Genomic DNA, 26,809 nt, shown 5'->3' with positions numbered 1-26,809 from the left:
GACGCGTTTTTTTTTTTTTTTCGATTTTTGATTTTATGTTTTAAATAAAAACAAAATACTTAAATAAAACTTATATTTTTATAAAATAAAAATAAAGAAACTTTCTAAAACTTAAATATTTAACAAAATTTTAAAAATATATAAATTTTTTCTTTTTTTTTTATATTTTCGAATATTCAAAACGTATTTTTACAAAAGCGAATTTTAATAAAAGTAAACAAAAAATCTTTTTTTTTTATATTAGCGTTGCGCTTCCGGCGTTTAAGAGTTCCCCGGCAGCGGCGCCAAAAATACTTGATGTGGCAGCGGAGTGGTATAAAATAGTTATTAATTTTAGCAGAAAATACGATACAATTTTACACAAGATATTTATTTATTTAAAGAACGGATATACTTAAACCTTGCTACAACATTATAGGCAGTGTACCTAATCGTACAGTAGTGTAGTTTTTAGTAAGTCCGGTTCGTTCCACAGAGAATCTTTTTAAACAAAGCTTAACGCTATATTAGTTTACTTTTATAAAAATACAAATATATATATAAGTAATATTATTATTATAAAGGGGGGGTTTTTACCGTTTAATGACCGGTTTGTCGATTTTAAAACTTTAGTCGCAGTTAAAACCAAATGTAAAATATTAAAAATAAATACAAGACTTAAATTAAAGCATAAAGTAAATAACGATAATGAAATTGCGAATAATAAAAGTGCGATAAAATAAACTTGCGATAATTAAAAAGTACGATAATTAAAAGTGCAATTAAATACAATAACAATAAATAAAGTGCGATAATTAGAAGTGTAATTAAATATAAAATAAAGGAAATTAAATATGAAATAAAAGAATTATGCTTATTTAAACTTCCGTAATCATGATGTTTGACGTGTTGATTTTAGTTTTATGCCCATGGGTTAATTGTCCTTTGTCCTGGATTATTTAATATGTCCTTCTGGTTTTTGTCCATAACAGTCCATCAGTCATAAATATAAAGTGCGAGTGTCCTCGTCAAATTAACCTTATACCCGAAGTTAAATATTTCAACTAATTGGGGATTTAAACTGTAACAAGATTTTAATACTTTGTTTAATAATTACACCAGGTTGTCGACTGAGTGTAATCCAAGGTTTTAATATTTTGTTATCAATTATACCAAGTGTCCTTGTACATAATTTCACCCCTGTTTTAATTATTCTAGTGGCTATTAATCCATTCCCGTGTCCGGTTAAATGAACGATTATTCATACATATAAATACCCCGCCCATCGTGTCCGATTGAGTGTATATGGTAATTTATAGGGACGCCCAATTGTAAATCTTTATATTAACATTAACAAACTATCATTTAGTTAAACAAATATAAAGCTCATTAATAGCCCATAGTCTAATTTCCACAATTGTCGTTCTTTTGTCTAAACCCCAATTATGGTACAAAGCCCAATTACCCAATTTTAGTAATTAGCCCAACATCATGATTACTTCGGATTAAATAAACATAATAATAACTTAGCTACGAGACATTAATGTAAAAAGGTTGAACATAACTTACAATGATTAAAAATAGCGTAGCGTTACACGGACAGAATTTCGACTTACACCCTTACAACATTCGCTAACATATCCTTATTATTAGAATTATAATTAAAATTAAAATTAAAATATAAATTATATATATATATATTTTACGTATATATGAGAGAAGAAGAAAAAGATGATATTTTACGATCAGAATGCGCGAGCTTTATAGGGGGTTTCTGAATTTGGGGCTCCGCGACTCGCGGTGAAATACCCTTCAAACTCCGCGAGTCGCGGAGAATGAAATTACAGCTCAGTCCCTTTGGAGTCTTTCTTGCCGACGGTTTTTATTATTTATTATAATATATAAATAATTATAAGAATTATTTAAATATTATATTATATTTATGTGCATAGTTGACTTGTAATTTTTAGTCCGTTGCGTCGAGCGTTGAGAGTTGACTCTGGCCCCGGTTCCGAATTTTCGAACGTCCTTGCGTACAATTTAATATCTTGTACTTTGCGTTTTGAATCTTGTACTCTTGTAATTTCGAGACGTTTCTTATCAATAATTGGAACCTTTTTGATTGTCTTTTGTACTTTTGAGCTTTTTGGTCGTTTGCGTCTTCAATTCGTCGAATCTGTCTTTTGTCTTCACCATTTATTATTTAAACGAATATCACTTGTAAATAGAACAACTGCAACTAAAAGCTTGTCTTTCTTGAGGAATAATGCTATGAAATATATGTTCGTTTTTAGCATTATCAATCATTACTACCTCAAGTTCCTTGGATAAACCTACTGGAAATGAGAAAAATAGATCTAGCTTCAAAGGATCCTTGGATGGCTTGAAAGTTCTTGAAGCAGAATCATGACACGAAAACAATTTCAAGTAAGATTTCCACTCGAAATAAGATTGTTATAGTTATAGAAATTGAATTAAAGTTTGAATATAATTATTACCTTGTATTAGAAAGATAACCTACTGTAAGTAACAAAGGTTTCTTGATCTTGGATGATTACTTGGAATGGATTTAGAAAACTTGGAAGTAAACTTGCAATCTTGGAAGTATTCTTGATTTTATGAAACTGGAACTTTTGAAATTTATGAAGAACACTTAGAACTTGAAGATAGAACTTGAGTGAGATCAATTAGATAAAGAAAATTGAAGAATGAAAGTGTTTGTAGGTGTTTTTGGTCGTTGGTGTATGGATTAGATATAAAGGATATGTAATTTTGTTTTCATGTAAATAAGTCATGAATGATTACTCATATTTTTGTAATTTTATGAGATATTTTATGCTAGTTGCCAAATGATGGTTCCCACATGTGTTAGGTGACTCACATGGGCTACTAAGAGCTGATCATTGGAGTGTATATACCAATAGTACATACATCTAAAAGCTGTGTATTGTACGAGTACGAATACAGGTGCATACGAGTAGAATTATTGATGAAACTGAACGAGGATGTAATTGTAAGCATTTTTGTTAAGTAGAAGTATTTTGATAAGTGTCTTGAAGTCTTTCAAAAGTGTATGAATACATATTAAAACACTACATGTATATACATTTTAACTGAGTCGTTAAGTCATCGTTAGTCGTTACATGTAAATGTTGTTTTGAAACCTTTAGGTTAACGATCTTGTTGAATGTTGTTAACCCATTGTTTATTATAACAAATGAGATGTTAAATTGTTATATTATCATGATATTATGATATATAATATATCTTAGTATGATGTATATACAGTTAAATGTCGTTACAACGATAATCGTTACATATATGTCTCGTTTCGAAATCATTAAGTTAGTAGTCTTATTTTTACATATGTATTTCATTGTTAATACACTTAATAATATATTTACTTATCATTTAACATAATTAACCAAGTGTATCAATATCTTAATATGATTCATATGTACCTAGTAAGACGTTGTTATAACGATAATCGTTATATATATCGTTTTCGAGTTTCTAAAATTAATAGTCTCATTTTTATGTATATAACTCATTGTTAAAATACCTAATGAGATACATACTTATAATAAAATCATGTTAACTATATATATAACCATATATATGTCATCGTATAGTTTTTACAAGTTTTAACGTTCGTGAATCACCGGTCAACTTGGGTGGTCAATTATCTATATGAAACCTATTTCAATTAATCAAGTCTTAACAAGTTTGATTGTTTAACATGTTGGAAACACTTAATCATGTAAATAACAATTTCATTTAATATATATATAAACATGGAAAAGTTCGGGTCACTACAGTACCTTTCGGTTGACGTTTAATTATTTTAAAATAGATCTAATATATATATATATAAGAAGTTCTAAAATAAATGTTGTTTCAAAATTTAATTAAAAAGACAATAGTTTTGATAAATATTTTTTTTACCATTTCAATCTAAGTTTTTGTACTCCGTACATATAAATTGAAACAGAAAATAAATATTTTTCGAACCTTTTTGATCAGGTTTCAAACAGGTAATGAGTGAAATAATTAAATATGTTTAATCAAAAAAATTGGGATTTTTAGGAACACTTTTATATGTTAACTGTTTAGCAATGGACACAATATAATACTCCGTGAATTAGATATTATTATTAAAGAAACCATTTTTTATCATTAATAATATTATTATCATTTTTTATGATTTTTGTATCATTATTACTTATTATTATTATGGATATAATGATTATTATTATTATTATTATTATTATTATTATTATTATTATTATTATTATTATTATTATTAATATATTTATTAATTATTAATATTGATCTAAAAAAAAAAAGTCAAGAACTAGTACCATTCCGTTACCCATTTCAATCCAACTTTTTCAAATTTTGTTTTCTGTCTGTAATCTGTTAGATGTCCATTTCACAACTCAATTAGGATCAATGCAATCACTCTATAAAAGAATTATTCTGCAATTCATTAAGTAAAACATAAAAAATCACAAAATAAGCTCGACACTCTGTACATTCATCTTTTTCACCATATTTTGATTTCGAATGAATTTCCAAAATGTAATAATGCAGTCTTGTTAGGAATCGTCTATCTAAACTATCTGTAAGTTTTCAATCTTTAATTCTTTCTATCAATTTCTAATTTGAGAGTCAAAGTTTTGGTTTTCAAAGTCAACTAAGTGTTCTTGAATCAAATTCGAGTTTGTTTTGATATCTTCAGTTAATTTGATGATCCATAAAGTTTATAGGAATGATTTGCAACACAATTCATGTTGTAATCATAACCTATAACACTCTTAATCTAAAAATCAATTTTTGAGTTCTTGAGTTCTTCACAGTAATATACACTAACGTAAATTCGAAACAAATTTCAAAAACTAAAAATGCAGAGTTGTTAGGAATCATTTACTTAAACTTCCTGCAAAATCTCAAGTTCCAATTATTAATAATGAATTCGAATTTGCGAGTCAAAGTTAAATTGTCAAAAGTCAACTGTTTTGTTCTTGGAGAAATTAGAGCTTGTTTTGATGTTTTAAGTTCAATTGACGATTTCAATAGTTTTTAGGAATGATTTGAAACATGTTTCATGTTGTAAAGATTGTCCAAAACGAACTCAAAATTAAAAACAAAATTTTTTTTTCTAGCTACTAGCAAGCAGTAGGATTTTTTTTTGTTTTTTTCTCATTTTTTTTATATCATGAACACATTTTTATTTTTTGTTTCATGTTTGTTTAGAAGTCCTAAAACCATTTTGATGATTGACTATTAAGAATGAAGTTGTTTGATTGTTTAGATTTTGGTGAAGAAGATGAAGTGGGTTGAAACATGTAATAGATAAGTATTTGGGTTTGTATTATAAATCAGAAAAACTGAAATGGAGGAATGGTTAAGGGTGTTGATGAGTGAGCGAGAGGTCTCGGGTTCGAGCCCGGCTTGGTGCAATCTTTTTAAAACTGACTCCTAAGGTAGTTTTATACTTTTAAAAATTATTATTATTATTAATATTATTATTATTATCCTTAGTCAGGTATTTCTACAATTATTAATTTTGCAAAACAAAAGATATATATGTAAATATATTATTACATAAAATATACTAATATTATATAAAATTGTGTTTCAACTAATATTATTGATATAACATTAATTAAATATCAAATAAGTATCATAATATATTATAAGAATAATTAATACATAACAAATATATAAACTTAATTGATTTATACTATAATGTGTTAATACTTGATATAGGTTCGTGAATCCGAGGTCAACCATGCATTGTTCAATGTCGTCATATGTATTTTTACTACAAAATACAGTATTGTGAGTTTTATTTGCCCTTTTTTTTTACTCTTTATGTTTTTGGGCTGAGAATACATGCAAATGCTTTATTAACTGTTTTACAATATTTATATGCGTGAGTTTCATTATTCCCTTTTTATATATATTTTTGGGCTGAGAATACATGCAAATGCTTTATTAACTGTTTTACAATATTTATATGCGTGAGTTTCATTTACCTTTTTACCCTTTATATTTTTGGGCTGAGAATACATGCGCAACTTTTATAACTGTTTTACGAAATAGACACAAGTAATCGAAATTACCTTCTATGGTTGAATGATCGAAACTGAATATGCCCCTTTTTATTAAGTCTGGTAATCTAAGAATTAGGGAACAGACACCCTAATTGACGCGAATCCTAAAGATAGATCTATCGGGCCCAACAAGCCCCATCCAAAGTACCGGATGCTTTAGTACTTCGAAATTTATATCATGTCCGAAGGAGGATCCCGGAATGATGGGGATATTCTAATATGTATATTGTGAATGTCGGTTACCAGGTGTTCAATCCATATGAATGATATTTTTGTCTCTATGCATGGGACGTATGTTTATGAGAAATGGAAATATGAAATCTTGTGGTCTATTAAAATTATGGAATGATTATTTATGTTAAACTAATGAACTCACCAACCTTTTGGTTGACACTTTAAAGCATGTTTATTCTCAGATACGAAAGAAATCTTCCGCTGTGTATTTGCTCATTTTATAGATATTACTTGGAGTCATTCATGGCATATTTCAAAAGATGTTGCATTCGAGTCGTCGAGTTCATCAAGATTATTATCAAGTCAATTATAGTTGGATATATTATGAAATGGTATGCAAGCCTGTCAACTTTCGATGAAATGAAAGTTTGACTTTTCAAAAACGAATGCAATGTTTGTAAAATGTATCATATAGAGGTCAAGTACCTTGCGATGTAATCAACTGTTGTGAATCGTTTATAATCGATATGGACTTCGTCCGGATGGATTAGGACGGGGCGTTAAAACATCTATCACACAATATCAAACATGTTAAGAGATTAATATATCACATAATATATACATGTTAATAATATATAGTTTCCAACAAAAATGTTAAGCAATCATTTTTAAAGAAAACACGGTCGAAGTCCAGACTCACTAATGCATCCTAACAAACTCGATAAGACACACTAATGCAAATTTTCTGGTTCTCTAAGACCAACGCTCGGATACCAACTGAAATGTCCCGTTCTTATTGATTAAAAACGTTCCATATTAATTGATTTCGTTGCGAGGTTTTGACCTCTATATGAGACGTTTTTCAAAGACTGCATTCATTTTTAAAACAAACCATAACCTTTATTTCATAAATAAAGGTTTAAAAAGCTTTAAGTAGATTAAATGATAATCTAAAATATCCTGTTTACACACGACCATTACATAATGGTTTACAATACAAATATGTTACATCGAAATCAGTTTCTTGAATGCAGTTTTTACACAATATCATACAAACATGGACTCCAAATCTTGTCCTTATTTTAGTATGCAACAGCGGAAGCTCTTAGTATTCACCTGAGAATAAACATGCTTTAAACGTCAACAAAAATGTTGGTGAGTTATAGGTTTAACCTATATATATCAAATCGTAACAATAGACCACAAGATTTCATATTTCAATACACATCCCATACATAGAGATAAAAATCATTCATATGGTAAACACCTGGTAACCGACATTAACAAGATGCATATATAAGAATATCCCCATCATTCCGGGACACCCTTCGGATATGATATAAATTTCGAAGTACTAAAGCATCCGGTACTTTGGATGGGGCTTGTTGGGCCCAATAGATCTATCTTTAGGATTCGCGTCAATTAGGGTGTCTGTTCCCTAATTCTTAGATTACCAGACTTAATAAAAAGGGGCATATTCGATTTCGATAATTCAACCATAGAATGTAGTTTCACGTACTTGTGTCTATTTTATAAATCATTTATAAAACCTGCATGTATTATCATCCCAAAAATATTAGATTTTAAAAGTGGGACTGTAACTCACTTTCACAAATTTTTACTTCGTCGGGAAGTAAGACTTGGCCACTGGTTGATTCACAAACCTATAACAATATATACATATATATCAAAGTATGTTCAAAATATATTTACAATACTTTTAATACATTTTAATGTTTTAAGTTTATTAAGTCAGCTGTCCTCGTTAGTAACCTACAACTAGTTGTCCACAGTTAGATGTACAGAAATAAATCGATAAATATTATCTTGAATCAATCCACGACCCAGTGTATACGTATCTCAGTATTGATCACAACTCAAACTATATATATTTTGGAATCAACTTCAACCCTGTATAGCTAACTCCAACATTCACATATAGAGTGTCTATGGTTGTTCCGAAATATATATAGATGTGTCGACATGATAGGTCGAAACATTGTATACGTGTCTATGGTATCTCAAGATTACATAATATACAATACAAGTTGATTAAGTTATGGTTGGAATAGATTTGTTACCAATTTTCACGTAGCTAAAATGAGAAAAATTATCCAATCTTGTTTTACCCATAACTTCTTCATTTTAAATCCGTTTTGAGTGAATCAAATTGCTATGGTTTCATATTGAACTATATTTTATGAATCTAAACAGAAAAAGTATAGGTTTATAGTCAGAAAAATAAGTTACAAGTTATTTTTGTAAAGGTAGTCATTTCAGTCGAAAGAACGACGTCTAGATGACCATTTTAGAAAACATACTTCCACTTTGAGTTTAACCATAATTTTTGGATATAGTTTCATGTTCATAATAAAACTCATTTTCTCAGAATAACAACTTTTAAATCAAAGTTTATCATAGTTTTTAATTAACTAACCCAAAACAGCCCGCGGTGTTACTACGACGGCGTAAATCCGGTTTTACGGTATTTTTCGTGTTTCCAGGTTTTAAATCATTAAGTTAGCATATAATATAGATATAGAACATGTGTTTAGTTGATTTTAAAAGTCAAGTTAGAAGGATTAACTTTTATTTGCGAACAAGTTTAGAATTAACTAAACTATGTTCTAGTGATTACAAGTTTAAACCTTCGAATAAGATAGCTTTATATGTATGAATCGAATGATGTTATGAACATCATTACTACCTCAAGTTCCTTGGATAAACCTACTGGAAATGAGAAAAATAGATCTAGCTTCAAAAGATCCTTGGATGGCTTGAAAGTTCTTGAAGCAGAATCATGACACGAAAACAATTTCAAGTAAGATTTCCACTCGAAATAAGATTGTTATAGTTATAGAAATTGAATTAAAGTTTGAATATGATTATTACCTTGTATTAGAAAGATAACCTACTGTAAGTAACAAAGGTTTTCTTGATCTTGGATGATTACTTGGAATGGATTTAGAAAACTTGGAAGTAAACTTGCAATCTTGGAAGTATTCTTGATTTTATGAATCTAGAACTTTTGAAATTTATGAAGAACACTTAGAACTTGAAGATAGAACTTGAGAGAGATCAATTAGATAAAGAAAATTGAAGAACTAAAGTGTTTGTAGGTGTTTTTGGTCGTTGGTGTATGGATTAGATATAAATGATATGTAATTTTGTTTTCATGTAAATAAGTCATGAATGATTACTCATATTTTTGTAATTTTATGAGATATTTTATGCTAGTTGCCAAATGATGGTTCCCACATGTGTTAGGTGACTCACATGGGCTGCTAAGAGCTGATCATTGGAGTGTATATACCAATAGTACATACATCTAAAAGCTGTGTATTGTACGAGTACGAATACGGGTGCATACGAGTAGAATTGTTGATGAAACTGAACGAGGATGTAATTGTAAGCATTTTTGTTAAGTAGAAGTATTTTGATAAGTGTCTTGAAGTCTTTCAAAAGTGTATGAATACATATTAAAACACTACATGTATATATATTTTAACTGAGTCGTTAAGTCATCGTTAGTCGTTACATGTAAATGTTGTTTTGAAACCTTTAGGTTAACGATCTTGTTGAATGTTGTTAACCCATTGTTTATTATAACAAATGAGATGTTAAATTGTTATATTATCATGATATTATGATATATAATATATCTTAGTATGATGTATATACAGTTAAATGTCGTTACAACGATAATCGTTACATATATGTCTCGTTTCGAAATCATTAAGTTAGTAGTCTTATTTTTACATATGTATTTCATTGTTAATACACTTAATAATATATTTACTTATCATTTAACATAATTAACCAAGTGTATCAATATCTTAATATGATTCATATGTACCTAGTAAGACGTTGTTATAACGATAATCGTTATATATATCGTTTTCGAGTTTCTTAAATTAATAGTCTCATTTTTATGTATATAACTCATTGTTAAAATACCTAATGAGATACATACTTATAATAAAATCATGTTAACTATATATATAACCATATATATGTCATCGTATAGTTTTTACAAGTTTTAACGTTCGTGAATCACCGGTCAACTTGGGTGGTCAATTGTCTATATGAAACCTATTTCAATTAATCAAGTCTTAACAAGTTTGATTGCTTAACATGTTGGAAACACTTAATCACGTAAATAACAATTTCATTTAATATATATATAAAAATGGAAAAGTTCGGGTCACTAAACCCCTTAATCCTACCACTATATATATATATATATATATATATATATATATATATATATATATATATATATATATATATATGTATATATATATCTTATAATTGAATGTGGATTGTTTAATATGCATTTTAGGTGTTTGATGAAATGTTCAGCTGACGAGTTTCTTAGTCGGACTATGTGGTTCCACGGGTCATTAAACCAAATGACTTTAGCATTTACGTTCACTTAATACCTAAAACATATTATTAAACTGTTTCGTTTAAACAAAATCGTAGTTCCACGGGTCATTTCACTAGTATATATATATATATATATACATATATATATATATATATATATATATATATATATATATATATATATATATATATATATATATATATATATATATATATATAAACCTCTAAAAAATGGCTGTGAAGTATACAACGAAATTGTCATCATCCACTCATCTATCTCTCTACAACAACAAATCTTTGTATCTATTCATCTTCAAAAATCGTCTATCAATTACAACTCGGATTGAGAACAAGAAAATCATTCCAATGACTAAATACATCGATGACTCACATTGCTTTTTTAGTTCAATTTATGAAAAAACGATACTAATTGAACACAAATGACTATTGTTGTATATAAATTGTTTATCATTTAAAATGATTGACGCTCCTTTATTACATTATTCAAATATTCAAATTGAATTAGACAAATCTATTGTTGTAATAAAATTGTTTACCTATTTATGTTATCTATTTCAGGGTTAAAAACTTTGGGGTCATAATGAGCTTATGTTATAGCATTAACCAACTATAGGGTTTTTTATGTGACTGGATATAAATAAATACTTGTATCCGAAAGAATATTTATATAATTTTTTTTTAAACTATAATGTTTCCTTAGTAAAATATAGGCTTTCATTATCGCAAGTTCTTATAAAATATTAAATCTACATCTATATTTGTCTATCGGTATATAACTAATTTGAAACGGTTTTTGAGTAGCCGTGCAACGCACAGACTCAATATATATATATATATATATATATATATATATATATATATATATATATATATATATATATATATATATATATATATACTCATATAAACCTCTAAAATAATGATATCATCATTCCACTAATTACCTTTTAAAATTTAATAATGAATGTCATTATTATTTTATATATTAATTCTATTATAAAATTAATTCTAATTAAAGAAGCATACAAAATCAAAACAATAAATACCGAGAATATATAAATACTCTCATGAACATATGTACAAACTTTTTAACAAATTGTACAATCTTTTACAAAACAATCCGTGAACACATGTACAAACTTTGAAGTATATTGTACAACCTTCATATAATGATTGTATTTTAAGTTTTAAAAAAAAATTTCAAGAGGCATTTGTTATTACTAATTATTATTATTAAAAAATATAAATACTCAACTTTTATGCAAACTTTATTATTATTATTATTATTATTATTATTATTATTATTATTATTATTATTATTATTATTATTATTATTATTATTATTATTATTATTATTATTATTATTATTATTATTATTATTATTATTATATTATTATTATTATTATTATTATTATTATTATTATTATATGTGTTCTCTTTACGGCATTAATTACGTTACATATGTATCCGAACTATATGTCTCAATAAAAAGTTGTAATGTAGGTTTTATGACAAGAAAAACAGTAATTGTGATGCAAATTGGAAGGGTGTGGTGAGAGAATGAATGTAGTTCATTTATTCTGACCAAGTTAAGTACATCAATATGTTTGTAACAATAACGACAAGTTTCTTAGTCGGAATCCGTGAATCCACAGGTCATTAGACTAAATGACTTTAACATTTACATTCAGTTAATACCTAAAACATATTTTCGTTAAACAAATCTGTAGTTTCACGGGTCATTTCACTAGTATACTGTATATTTTTCTATATAATTAATGAGGGTAAAATTAATTTATTTGTTTGAATATTACTCATTATTTCAGTTTCAATTTCAATTTCTATAAGAACTATGCCATGGTAAATTATATATCTCGATAATCAATGCTTAGATCCACTGTTGTAAAAAACCTGATTACTCTCCTATTAATCCCTAATTAATCATTTCAAAGGCGATCCGTTCCGATTTTTCAAAAACCGTTTAATTAATCGGTCAACGTTAATAGATGAGTCAAAAGCGAATTTAGTAATTAAAGTCGGTCAAAGTCAAAATTTGTCAACATTTTAACATGAATTTAAACTAGAACTTCATAGTCTTTGAACAAAATGAACAATTTTAGAGAGTTATGTTAAAGTTTATGTATATATTTATAGTTTTCGTCTATATTTACACATATAATTTTTGAAATTTAATATTTAAATGTATAAAGTACAATCCGATTAATTCCCGTTTAAATTCCGAATTTCCTATTACTTATTTCAAAGTACCGATCAATTAATTCCCTAATTTTGCAACCTTGTTAGATCTATAATGATACGCGTTAATCTTTGTTATTTTTCCATCAACAATCCACAATCAATCAACTAAAATAATAAAATAAAAAACAATAGAAAAACTATACACCCTACCGACACCATTTGGCTACAAATGTTGGAGGCTCATACACTATAGATACCGTTACCGTTATCATATTATATATACACACACTCGTCTATAAATCTCGTATCCAATTATTGATTGTATAAAATAAACACACAGAGATTCCTACAAGATCTCTACTACTTTATGGTCTTCTCTTTTTCAGTACTCAATTAATCAGATCCAGATCAAATTCAAGATAAAAAAATGGAGCTTTTTTACTTGATAGTATTTGGGGGTTTAGCTATTGTTGTTGCAACAATGGAGCTTAGTAAGAACAATAAAGATAGAATCAATACTTCTTCGGCTTTCAATTCATTCAAGAACAATTACCTCCTTGTTTACTCTCTCATGATGGGTAAATTTCTTTTATCATTATTATACTATATATGTTTCACATTGCTGTTTCTTTTTGTGTTTGTTTGTTATCAAATGTTCTTGATTTATGATACCCATTTGTGATTAGTTGTTTATGAGGGTAATTCGGATCTGGGTTAGTCAAGATTTGGGTTAAATGTTGATAAAGTTGGAATCTTTGTGGATCTAGGGTGCTAATCTTTAAGATCTTGTTTATAATTATGTAAAACGGTAAGATGTATTAACTGGATCCATAATGCGGTAGCTTGTATTGGTGACTTGATCCTTAAACTCAATTGTTACTTTAGTGAATGTATTATGCTATAATTGTTGATTGTAAGTTCATCTTTCACTTATAAAACCTACTTATGTTATTTTTGGATAATTTTTTTGATTATCTGGACATTTGATTGAGTAGCTATAGTGATTAGAAAACGAGTCGAGCCAGATTTACTCGTGCTAAAGTGGGAAGATCTTAACATATGCAAATTTCTATGAAATTTATATACCAAGATGATGCAATTCGCTTATTTTTTCATGTATCATACTTATCATTCTTACTGAAGTAGTTGAAAATTTGTGAATCTGTCGCATCACATTTTAAAAAATTGTAAGGTAATTATGTTAAAGACCATTGAAACCTTTCTTTTACATGATTTAGAGTTTTAGTTGTAGTTTTCTGAACACATTTCATGGTGGTTGTAGCTGGTGATTGGTTGCAGGGGCCATATGTGTACTACCTTTACACCACATACGGTTTCGGGAAAGGAGATATCGGGCAGCTATTTATTGCCGGTTTTGGATCTTCCATGCTGTTTGGAACAATCGTTGGATCCTTAGCTGATAAACAGTAATTTCCCTTTATCCATTTTCAGTAAATTGTTTAAAGTCTAAATACTTGTTGTTTTAAATTTAATTTATATAAATCTTATCTTTTTGATGATTTCAGTGGTCGAAAACGAGCTTCAGTGACTTACTGCATAACATACATTTTGAGCTGCATCACCAAGCATTCACCTCAATACAGAGTTTTAATGGTGGGCCGTATATTGGGAGGGATTGCAACTTCTCTTCTCTTTTCAGCCTTTGAATCGTGGCTCGTTGCTGAGCACAACAAGGTGAGATGTAATTTCTGGAAATGTGTTTTGACATTAAGCAATCAGAATAGGGGGTCAGTTGTAATAAGTTGAGTTGTGAAGCCAGTTCATTGAATATGTGAGTTGAAAGTGCTTATGGGATATTGAAGAATCAAAATCAGATACTTAGGGTGTGTTTGATAAAACTGAATGATTTAGCGCTTGAATGATTCATAATATGAATGATTCAAAGGTTCTGAATGAAGTTGGTTATGAATGAAAATAACTTGTTTGCTAATCTTTTTGAATAAATAATGTGAATAATGTAAAATTATCTTATTAACCTTTTGCATGAATAAGAAAACATTGTGGTTGTTTATCAAGTGTTCTTGATATAATTTAAAGAGGATATTACATACAATTATGTGCTTAATGGTTAAGAGAGTATTTCAACTCTTAATGGTTAAAGAGTATTTCAATCTTTAGCATCGTATATTGAACCATTCAACACCATATGTCATTTAGAGGTCAGAAACAAACTCGTTGAATGCTGAATGGTCCAGCATTCAGTGTTGAACTATACAATTAAGAGGTAATCAAACATACCCTTAGCTTTAATGGAAGATGTTATAATTGTCTAATCAGATATAATCAGATGTTGTATGCTCACTATTCTTCATTTGTATCATTGTAGAGAGGTTTTGAGCAACAATGGCTATCAATAACTTTCTCCAAGGCAGTATTTTTTGGAAACGGGCTTGTTGCCATATTGGCTGGTTTATTTGGGAATTTGTTAGTCGGTTCATTATCTTTGGGACCCGTGGCTCCGTTTGATGCAGCTTCCATCTTCCTTGCCATTGGCATGGCTATTATCATATCATCTTGGACCGAAAACTATGGTGACCCATCAGAAAGCAAGGATTTAATAACCCAATTTAAAGGAGCTGCTGTTGCGATTGCATCTGGTCTCTTTCTCTATATGTCTTTAATTTTTAGGTCGCAAAATGGGTAGGTTGGACGAGTTGGGTAATGGGTTTGGGTCAAATTACATAAATTTGGGCACATCAGTGCATGTGGATATGATTGGAATGAGTTTGGTTGACCCGAAACACCTACTGCCCAAAAAGATCTGCGTCTTGAAAAAATAAGTCAAGTGAAATTTGATGACACTTGCACATTATTTCAAAATCCTATCTAATTTCAAGATGAAATGATTTAGGAATGGTATACTAGATTATTACTAATGAGTTAAAATGGTATACTAGATATCAATTTAATGAATGTATTTTGTTTGTTTGTGAAATCAGATGAAAAGATAGCATTATTAGGTGCGATTCAGTCCCTATTTGAAGGTTCAATGTACACTTTTGTATTTTTATGGACTCCTGCTTTGAGCCCAAATGGAGAAGACATTCCACATGGTTTCATTTTCTCTATTTTCATGTTATCTTCCATGTTGGGAAGTTCGTTAGCTTCTCGACTTTTGGCCCGTGCATCAGTTAAAGTCGAAAGCTACATGCAACTCGTTTTTGTCATCTCGTCTGCATCTCTCTTGCTTCCCGTTATCACAAGTGTACGTGACATGCTTCTTTATAAGCTCATTTCTATTAATCAAAAGTGGCAGACAGACGGGTCGGGTAGCATGTCAACACTGATTATTCTCAGTAGTTGGTTTTTATTTCATTTTCCTGAATTCTAAATAGTTAATTCCATTAATCTAAATTTTTTTGAATAAAAAAAATTGTGGGTCACTTTTGAGTTTTGACCTCTTCGACCCATTTCAATTTATTTGAAAAAAAAATCATTGTGGGTCACTTTTGACCTGTTCGACCCGTTTCACATGTTTCGTTCGCATCTAAGTTTCTACAGTTCACCCATTTATTTATATTTATATATACTAATAGACAACACTGTCTCACTATTCACCAATAGTAACCAGGGGTATTTTCGTCATTTCACCTTTTTTTTTTGGTCCCCAACGATAAAATAAATAACTTTCGTAAAAGAACCAACCCTTCAATGTTACCAAAAGATGTCGAAAAAAAATACTTTTTACAAAAAAATCAACTAACTTCTCTCTCTCTCTCTTCTTCCTCAACTATAAAAGAGACAACTTTTATAAAATGAACAACCCTTCAATGCTACCAATAGATGTCGAAAAACATTCTTTTTTACAAAATAGATCAACTAACTTTTAAAAAAAAAAAAGAAGCAACTTTCACAAAAGTAACAACTCTTCAATGTTAGATGTCGAAAAAAATTCTTTTTTAGAAAATAGATAAGACTTTTTTTTTTAACTCGCATTCAAAACGGAGCCCCCGGCGCGAAGCGAGGGCTCCACAACTAGTTTGACCTATAAGATTAAAAAATATGATTATAATCCATTTTAAAGTAAATGGGTTAAAATGGTCATCACTAGTAGTTGATGAACGTAAGCGCGTTAACATTTTTTTTCCCGACAGTTTCTAGTGGCTCCTTCAGGAGAAAAGGGTGGAAGCATAAAATTTGCAGGGTGTATTCAGTTGATCGGATTTTGTGTATTCGAAGCATGTGTTGGGTTATTTTGGCCATCAATAATGAAAATGAGGTCACAATATATTCCCGAGGAGGCTAGAAGTACGATTATGAACTTTTTCCGTATTCCCCTTAACATTTTCGTATGCATTGTTCTATATAATGTAAGTATTCTCCATCTCTATGTATATTCACACATGGATGCACGTTATCTTTATTATTTGAATCTATTTTTTTTTTTAACATTTTTACTTCTTTTGAAGGTTGATGCGTTCCCAATCACTGTTATGTTTGGAATGTGCTCTGGATTCCTCTTTATTGCCTCTATTTTACAAAGGCGCCTTTTGGGTGTTGCAGAAAGATCAAGTATGTTACTCCGTATATAATTGCTTTTAATTATACCTATTTATTATTTATACCTGGTAAACCACTACTATTCACCATTTGCCAACAAATGCAACATATTTCTTTTATAACCATTTATTGCAACATACTATTGTTTACCAAAAGTATTCAAATTACTTTGGCGAAAATTGGTAAATATGTTGCATTATGTGGTAACAAGTTGTATACACTAGTAGCATAATAAGGATGCATACTATTCACTTTCTAAACGCGTAAACATATAAGGTTGTCTCTGTTCAGGCTATACATGGGGAAGCGAAGTAATTTTTACACAGATATATGTGCCCTAACTGGGTTATCTTGTGACCGTTTCCGATTATTTTCCCTGACCAACCCAAGATATGCTTATGTAGTTTGAACCCAGGACCTCTTGCAAAGATATCAGGGCCCAACCACTAGGCTATTCAAAGTATACTCTATCTTAATTTATTGCATACTTTGGTCTAAAAAAAAGTAATAGGTATGATGCATTGAACAATTGCAAAAAAGTATGTTTTGTATATATGTATAAAGGCAATTGCACATTTTATATGTTTTTACAGTTTGCTAATTCTTTCATTATTATAAACTCAGTTTGGTTGAGGGCTGCTTTACTAATCTTTGTATGTTTGGTGTCAGGGCTAGACAAAGTTAGAGAATTGGAGGCAGAACCACTCAACATCTAGAAACATATATGAAGAATTGGTTAGATTCAGCAAATCATTCTTATTCAAAAGTGTGTGCATTGTGCAATATATAGTTGGTGATGAAGAACACGAAGACGCAATTAAGAGTTCGTCGAGAATAAGGAAGTTAGTATACCACCATTAAGATAGAGAGTATCATGCAGTTTTCTTAGCTGAATTAAACATTAACATTGCTTGATTTTAACCTAAGATATTTCTTCATTTTGTAATGCTGTTTTTCTTCTATTCATATTTATATTTATATTTTATTTATCAACATTAAATTAAAGATGTTAATTGAGTTCATTAAGAAGCAAACATTGAGCAGTGTAGTACTCCCCCTTGTTTGATAAACTTCTCAAGTAACATACTTTCAATTAGTGCTTTTGTAAGTCCTGACTAAATGATTAATACACCACTAATCACACTATTAATTACTATTAAACATGTTTATTTATGTTGTACCATACAATGTTTTAAAACATATTTAGTGGATGTATGACTAAAAATAATAGTGGACAATTACCTATTACCTAACTTAATATAAATCGTCACCTAACTTAATTTGCTCTAACTTGTCAAGATCTCAAGATTCATTTGACACAATATGGGGGAAAAAAAAAAAAAAAAAAAAAACTTTATAATTCAAAAGGAGTCGGCAAACAAGAAAATTGATTTAATTTAATTAGAATTTAAAACACACCAAAATCCGACACAACTCATCAAAGTCCAAAAATAAAAAAACGTACCGTCTCTTATATCTTTCCCTCTTCGGTTTCATCATAAATGATTAAGTGATTATTATACTATATAAAATTCTGAAATTTAGAATACTCACGTCACGGAGTTAGATAATTCCGTGTAGATTACCATTAATCAAACAAAAAAGTCATCGTTTTTGCATAAATATACGTACATACATACGTACTATACATCTATACACTCGCAATAATTGAATGAATTCAGACTTTAGATTCTCATGTTCTTCACTTTCTACTTGTTTCCGTTACAGGGTACGCTTCCTTTAATCTTGATATTAGTAATATGTAATTATATACGAGTAATTACTAAATACCCATTTCATATTTCATCTTTTTGTATTAGAAAAACCTGAACTTTAGTCAAATAACTGGGTACAAGTTACGTATCAAGATTTCTTGTTGATAGGTTAATATTATATAAAGGACTGATTTTTAGCTTTTTATTTCATTTTTGTGTGATGATCTGATTTGGGTATCTTCATTACATGATTTGTAACAGGTTTGATTTGAAAAAAAGATAGTTTAGTGAATTATTGGTGTGTGATCATCAATGGCTGATATGGTTGGTCCAAGGTTGTATAGTTGCTGTAATTGTAGAAATCATGTTGCTCTTCATGATGATGTCATTTCTAAAGCTTTTCAGGTAAGAAAAATGATTTTTGTTTTGTATTTTTGTAACAGAATTGTGATTGCTAGACTTAACCAAGTGATTGTTGAAATTGTTGAAGTATAATAATTATATTAGGCTCTAGTGCGCGTAAATGTGATTATTTATGCTTGGAGATTCAAAATGTGTATCGAACTATTCGGACTTTCATTGTGTGTAGTTAACTTGTTACTCATCCCTATTGTATGCAATTTTTGGTACTTTAAGTACAAAAATTTGAAAGTCCATTAGACACAATGTAACCTTGAGTACTTTGTTGCATACCATGAAAGTCAGAGCATAAATACTTGTATTTCCATGTACTTAATCCTACATATTAACTGTGGGTTTTTGTAGTTCTTTTTATAAATCTTTAATAATGGCTGTTAAAGATGGAAGCATGTGATTTATGTTTGTGTATGAATATGCATATCATGTGTTACTGAAATGGATACTGGATACAAGTAATTGAAGATGAAAAGGAGGTTACATGTTAAGCGAAAAATGAGTTGTTTGAGAATTCTGTTTTTTTTCTTTTTATGATCATTAGGCGGAACATATCGCGGCCTTAATGATATGTGGATAGGATAAAATGACAATTCTTGAAGTTGTATGTCTAAGGGGTTCTATAATTGCAGTATGCAAGTGCTTTTCATTGCAATTTTCAGTAATCCTTGCCTTTTTTGCATAATCAATTTCATACCCCTGCATTAAAGCTGGTTATTGCAATTATGCTAACACTTGAACATATTAGTATCAAAGCTTTAAACAGTAGAGGCACATCCAAACAATCATGTGATAACATGACAACCTTTCGTAAATAAATGATGCTTAGTTTTTTTTTTTTTTTTTAATGTTCCAAGTTTGTCGATATGATTCTATTCTTGTTTTTTCGTAGTATCTCGAACTAGGACTTTAAATGTGAATTATAAAGTTACTTAATTTAGCATTGAAATTGATATCAGGGAAGACATGGCAGAGCTTTTTTATTCTCTCATGCGATGAATGTGTCAGTGGGACCCAAAGAAGACCGGAATCTAATGACTGGGCTCCACACCGTTGCTGATGTCTACTGTTCTGACTGCCGTGAGGTTTTGGGATGGAAGTATGAACGCGCTTATGAGGAAACGCAAAAATACAAAGAAGGCAAATTCATTCTTGAAAAGTTAAAGATTGTCAAAGAGAACTGGTAGCAATTAACTGTCATGTATAAATATTTCCTTATCTTAATATCCTATGAATGCAAGTTGCTTTCTAATAATTTCATGTTGATAAAGTGTTCTATTCATTGTCGATTTGTTTGTCCCATGGAAACCTGTATTTCAAGATGAACAGCCTCTGTTGGGGTTTTCATGTTTCTTGTAATTTTGTAAATCAAAGTTGTGTAAATAATCTTCAGAAAATTGTCGTTTGTGGTTTTGTATATATGTGGAGCAATGCATCTGATGAGCGTTCACAGAAACGGTCAAGGGATACCCATGGTTATGCTGTGTACATCTGAGTAAACATACTCGCCTTCCAGGTAACCTGCTCCGTTTACCTGTTTATCATTTGAAATAGGTGTAGATCTGCATGGACACCCAAGCCCTGTGTTTCCTATGGATCCTACCAAATTCACCCTGTAAGAGTCGGGTGCCTATAAAACACATCCACCGAATACCCCTATGTGACGAGAACGAGACTAATCCCACCGTGGCAGAGGTGCAAATTCTTGGATAGGGTCGAACCCGAACCCACATTTGCAAAGAGCTTCCATGTAGCGGTCCCCGACTTCTAAGGCTGCGGATACCATCCATCTCAAAGTGCGTTGGTTACCGTTTATGGTTGTTATAGGGATCATCTAATCCTCTTTTGACTCTTGTTTGATCCAAAAAGAATTTATACTCGAATGGGTACGAACTACTTGAGAGTGTGTTCCATATTTGATAATAGGTGTGCCCACTGTTGTAAAAAACACCGATTACTCCCGATTAATTTCCGATTACTCCTTTCCAAGAACAGCTCGTTCCATTCTTCTAAAATATGTTTAATTAATCGGTCAATGTCGATTAATGGGTCAAAATCGGATTTGTTATTAAAGTTGGTCAACATTTCAACATGAATTTGAAATAGAATTTTGGAGTTTTTGAACAAAGTGAACGATTTTAGACAATTATGTTAAGCTTTATGTCTATTTTTATGGTTTTCTTCTATATTTACACATATAATTTTGAAACTATAATTTAAATGTATAAAAGGTACAATCCGATTAATCCCCGATTAATCTCCGAATTGTCGGTTACTCTTTATAAAGTCCCGACTGATTGATCCCAATTGCCGGTTACTCCTAAAGTCCCAACCAACGACCAATTAATACCTGAATAGCGAATTTTGCAACCTTGGGTGTGCCCTACCTATAGGTGGAAAGAATAGGCAAGTCATGCACGGGTCAGCGTGGGGTGTCCAAATGGATTCTTTTTTGTGTAGCATAGGACCATAGGTTGACGCGACTTGTACAACCCTCATTAAGAGGGTAAACCTTGACTTGAAATAAATTGGGTCAAGAATGGGTCTGGCACTCCATCAACATGAAATAACGCATAGAAGTACAAAATTGTATGTATATCTACAATTATACTCCGTAATAAGTAAAACTCAATGAACATCTAAAGTTGACTGGTATAATTAGGTGTGTTGTAAGATTAAACACAATTACTGTCAATTGTGTACTGGATAATCGGAAAGCACAACTCTCAACCCAGTTCTCATATATAACATGGTTCGATTTGACCAGTTTAAGGTATGGACAAACCAGATGGACTTATCAGTAAATGTATGGGTCGAAATTGACACCTCTATTTCTACCCATTTGTTTTCACTCAGCAAATAAAGTTGGTGCATACACAAAGAAAGATGATCAACAACCACAAATTAAAATTAAATCAATCATCAATAATAACTCATCATTCACAATTCACAACCCAACCATAAAAAATTCAAAAGATGAAAATTCGAAGAGAAACAAAACGACAAAGTCATCAGCAAACTCTAACCGGCAAGACAAAATATTAGCAGAAAAGCGTTAATGCAAAATCTAACATGTTTTTACACCGAATCACAACTCTGAAAACTGCTTCTTGGACTCCCATCTTCTCTTTGCATCTTCAATAGCCGCTTCTCTAAATTTTTGAAGTTCGCTGTACATTTGATTATACTGAGCATCAATTCTATCAAGCTCTTGTTTCAAATCTTCACACGCATCTTTTTCGGCATCATCATTGAACATGTTTTTGTTACAAGAATCATTCGATGACGCTACTGGGCTCTTCATTGAACCATTTGAATATGTAACGGACGAGTTTTCTGAATCTTTGCAACCACGATTTTCTGGTTCATCAACCTTTGTAGGACAATTTTGAATGATCATAGAACCTTCATGTGAACTAGATTTCTTGAACGAGGGTTTCCAAGTTGGCAAAAACTTGATGATGAGGTCATCGATGAGCTCTGATATGACAGCAACGTCTTCATACATTAGCTCAAGTTGTTCAACCATCTCTTGAGCTATTGTATGTGCCGTATCAGTATCTAGATAGAATGAGAAGTCAATGTTTATGTTCGGCATACCTGTTATTCAACAAAACAATATAATTATAATTCCATCATAAAGAACAAAATGTAATATATCGTTCCTAGTAAAGGTAGCAAAATACAACCAAATTACTTGTGAATAGTTGAACTTAGGTTATGTTCTATCTCTAATCAGTCAACAAAAATGGATACGGTTTACATACGATTCTTACCATTGTCACAAGCTATTTTTAAGGTTAACATGAGACAGTTCTTTCCGTTTTCCTCGCCTCTCAATCGGATACGGTTTCTCTCAGTAACACAGTGTACTTCAAGTGATGAAGATCGGGGGCTGCTTGTGTTGCTCTTTACATACGAGCTACCAGTTGACACCTTATCATCAGTATTGTCTATGTCCATGGGACATGAAATGGGCTTTGGCAGGTTTACCAAGTCAACTTTGACCCGCTCATGTACGCGTTCCTTTACTAATTCTGGCGCCAAGAATGGATCTTTCAAGAGCTCTTTTGCGGAAAGCCTTTGAGACACTGGAACCAAACACTTCTCTATGAACTCCTTGACTTGTGGATCCTTAACTTTCGAAAGACTAGCAGGCTTTATACCCTGTAACACATAATGATCAAGATTACATATCTACGTTCTTGGAAAATAGGTCTCTTTGTGAGAGTAACAGATAGGTGTTTTTCGGGTTCATGATTAATCATTATGGGATATTAGATTATGATAATCACATAAAAAGCTGTTAGTAATAGCAGGCTGTGAAAAAATACATTCATATCACTGGGGTTGACACTTTATTAGGCCATAAAAACAAATATAGCAACCAACTATGTAGGCATATATATAAATTTGTATGAAAAGATAATCTAATTACAATGGTAGGAGAACTTACCGAAGTAACCTTCTTATATATTTGTGCTTGGTTTCTACATTCTTTGTATGGATATTCACAAGTAATCAACTCCAATATGCACATTCCGAATGAATAGATGTCGACAAGTTCGTTATATTCCTCTTCATATAGTTCTGGAGCCATAAATTCAGGAGTTCCTGCATTCAATAACCCAAACACATCTTAAAGCTAAAATCTAAATAATCAAAGCTGCAACGCTTTCAAATGCATGTAAATGAATTACCAATCAAACTTTTGGCAGTAGGACATAACATCAAAGTTGCTAATCCTAGATCTCCGATTTTTACTTCTCCGTGATTTCCGTTAACAAATATGTTGTCACATTTCAAATCTCTATGAATAATAGGCGGGTCGTGACTGTGAAGATAAGCCAATCCTTGAAGGATCTGTCTCGCCCAATTCTTAATAGCCTTCAAATCAACACTCTTATGCTTCTTACGGTATCTAAATGCATAAAGTAACATACTTTATTACATATTCATATAAAACTTGAACTAAAGAAACGTTAAAAACTAAAAACAAGAGGAACACGACTTACTGCCTCAAACTTCCGGAGGTGAATAACTCGGTAATCATGTTAAGTGTTTCTTTCTTATCGTCCACCCAAGAAACATATGACTTGATTATGTTCACATGTTTCAACTTTTTCAGTAAGTGAACCTCCGAATAAACCCTCTCCAAATGTTCGGAAGATTGCATCGCGTCATCCAGCATCACTTGATTCCAAGCGACCTCAATCCCTTCGACTTCATCAAACCCCTTATATCTATCCACACCAACAACAAATAATCATCACCACAATACAATAATCTATAGTTAATATTAAAATTCTAAAACGATGATGTCATTATTAGGCTAATTACTTTGTTAAGAAAAAATCAAAAAGAAAAAGAAAAAAATCTAAGCATGGTGGGTGATGTCATTAATATAAATAATTTTGAATTAAAATTAAATCTTATTAATTAATTATTATTAAATTTTATTAATAATTATTTTAATTATTAAAATTAAATAATTTTAAATTATTTTAATTAATTATTTTGAATTGAGTACAAGAAGATATAAAAGCTAACCAATATTATCTCTTATGATTGGATGTGGATTGTTTAATATGCATTTTAGGTGTTTGATGACATTTTCAGCTGACGAGTTTCTTAGTCGGACTCTGTGATTCCACGGGTCATTAAACTAAATAATTTTAGCATTTACGTTCACTTAATACCTAAAATATATCATTAAACTGTTTCGTTTAAACAAACCCGTGATTTCACGGGTCATTTCACTAGTAGATAAGTACTTCTTTAAAAAATAAAAAAAGTAAAGTCACATTTACAATCTATAATCTATAATCTACACACAAAATAAAAATAGCATAAAAGTCTAGAAATCATACACAGACTTGAACGCGCCTCTCCCCAGCATTTCATTATACTGAAGATATAAAACACACAAACAACTAAGAAACTATCATAGCATTTATATTGTTGATATTCACAAAATTAAATTAAATATAAGTTCAACTATATATCTATATTAAATGTAAGAGTAAGCATTAAAAAATTAATCTTACCCTAATGAAACGATTTTTAGGGCACCTTTCAACAACATCTGAATCTTCAACATCTGGTTTCGCAATCAATTTCAATTTGGAAAACAAATCAGCTTCTGAATCCATTACCACCACCAACAATTCACCAAATAACAGAAAACGTAGAACACAACAGCAGCAGCAGCAGCAGCAGCAGCAAGTGATGATCGAAAACAAACCCTAGAGTTGACGGTGCTCAGAAAAGGCTTCACAGGCAACGGAAAAAGAATCCATTGATGATCGAATTCTAAAGTAATTTCGAGCAAATATCATCGGCAATAATGTGTGTGAATTCTTCGAAAGAATTGAAATTGTTGAAACAATTCGAACTTCTTCGCCGAAAAAACTATCCATACCGCGAGTTCTTCAGATCCCTAATCATGCGTGTGATTCAATTGTGCGATACGATTGAGATTTTTATAAAACCCTAATTCTCCGAATTAGCACGTGACTTCGGAGATTGAGAGGAAGAGATTTCGATTGAGTGATGTTGGGGTTGCGTATTGAATCAAACCTTGGTTAATTGGGATGAAAGGGGGATATGTAAACCCTAATTCCCTAATTATAGGCGAAAAAATGGCAGATAAACCAAGAGTTTGTATACAATTAAACTTGCGCTTTTATAGGAATCGGAGAATACATGGGACGAAAAATATATAAAAATAATAATAAAAATTCAAAACTTCACATTTTTAACTCGGGTTTGGGTCTCCGAGTTTAAGTCGGGTATATGGTATGGTTTTAATTTTTTTGTGGGTTTGCATTACGACAAGGTTTTAGATACAAATCCGTAAACGTAAACCTAAATTGTGAACATTGTGATCACCAAGCACTATCATAGGTGCACCTCGCGCACTTAGTCTGGCTAGCAGGGGCTGTTTTGTAAAACTATGGGAGGGTCCAACTCATTCAAAAACATTTCAAAACACTTGGAGAGAGTGTGTGTGTGAGAGATTGGCGAATTCGGAGTTTTGGAGAGAGGAAATTATTTATTGAAGAAATTGAAGGATTTTGGAGTGTTCAACAAGTATTCGGAGCTCTAGAGAGAGAGGAAGCTCTCTATTGAAGAAATTGAAGGATACTGGAGTGTTCATTAGACTTGTAGATGTTTATCAACAACATTTAGGGTGATTGCAAATGCTCATCTTTATACAACAACAAGAATATCCAATCCCGCATATGCTAGGTATGGGGGAGGTAAGATGTAGACAAT

The 26,809-nt window shown here is 30.6% G+C and overlaps 3 protein-coding genes across 3 annotated transcripts; 2 read left to right on the top strand and 1 right to left on the bottom strand.

Annotated features, from left to right (window-relative positions):
• The first annotated feature begins 13,175 nt into the window (after positions 1-13,175).
• LOC139852393 (uncharacterized) lies at positions 13,176-18,408 on the top strand. The gene is made up of 8 exons (XM_071841678.1): positions 13,176-13,459; positions 14,164-14,308; positions 14,408-14,576; positions 15,229-15,499; positions 15,842-16,107; positions 16,997-17,212; positions 17,312-17,414; positions 18,072-18,408. Exons 1-8 carry the CDS (start codon positions 13,309-13,311, stop codon positions 18,116-18,118), a joined length of 1,368 nt encoding a protein of 455 aa, XP_071697779.1. The 5' UTR covers positions 13,176-13,308; the 3' UTR covers positions 18,119-18,408.
• Positions 18,409-18,933: 525 nt separating this feature from the next.
• LOC139853127 (protein yippee-like At4g27745) lies at positions 18,934-20,991 on the top strand. The gene is made up of 3 exons (XM_071842504.1): positions 18,934-19,131; positions 19,379-19,522; positions 20,491-20,991. The coding sequence occupies exons 2-3, from the start codon at positions 19,430-19,432 to the stop codon at positions 20,716-20,718; spliced, it is 321 nt and encodes a 106-aa protein (XP_071698605.1). The 5' UTR covers positions 18,934-19,131; positions 19,379-19,429; the 3' UTR covers positions 20,719-20,991.
• A 1,443-nt stretch (positions 20,992-22,434) lies between these two features.
• On the bottom strand, positions 22,435-26,171 carry LOC139856183 (probable serine/threonine-protein kinase WNK11). Its single transcript, XM_071845433.1, has 7 exons — positions 25,579-26,171; positions 25,402-25,439; positions 24,547-24,774; positions 24,232-24,452; positions 23,988-24,145; positions 23,308-23,698; positions 22,435-23,131 (listed from the first exon to the last, which is right to left on the bottom strand). Exons 1-7 carry the CDS (start codon positions 25,681-25,683, stop codon positions 22,620-22,622), a joined length of 1,653 nt encoding a protein of 550 aa, XP_071701534.1. The 5' UTR covers positions 25,684-26,171; the 3' UTR covers positions 22,435-22,619.
• Between the last annotated feature and the right edge of the window lie 638 nt (positions 26,172-26,809).

This window comes from Rutidosis leptorrhynchoides, chromosome 6 (genome assembly GCF_046630445.1).
Source record: "Rutidosis leptorrhynchoides isolate AG116_Rl617_1_P2 chromosome 6, CSIRO_AGI_Rlap_v1, whole genome shotgun sequence".
Classification (NCBI taxonomy): domain Eukaryota; kingdom Viridiplantae; phylum Streptophyta; class Magnoliopsida; order Asterales; family Asteraceae; genus Rutidosis; species Rutidosis leptorrhynchoides.
The sequence above is the reverse complement of the archived record's forward strand: the minus strand, read 5'-3'. Positions and strand labels throughout refer to the sequence as shown.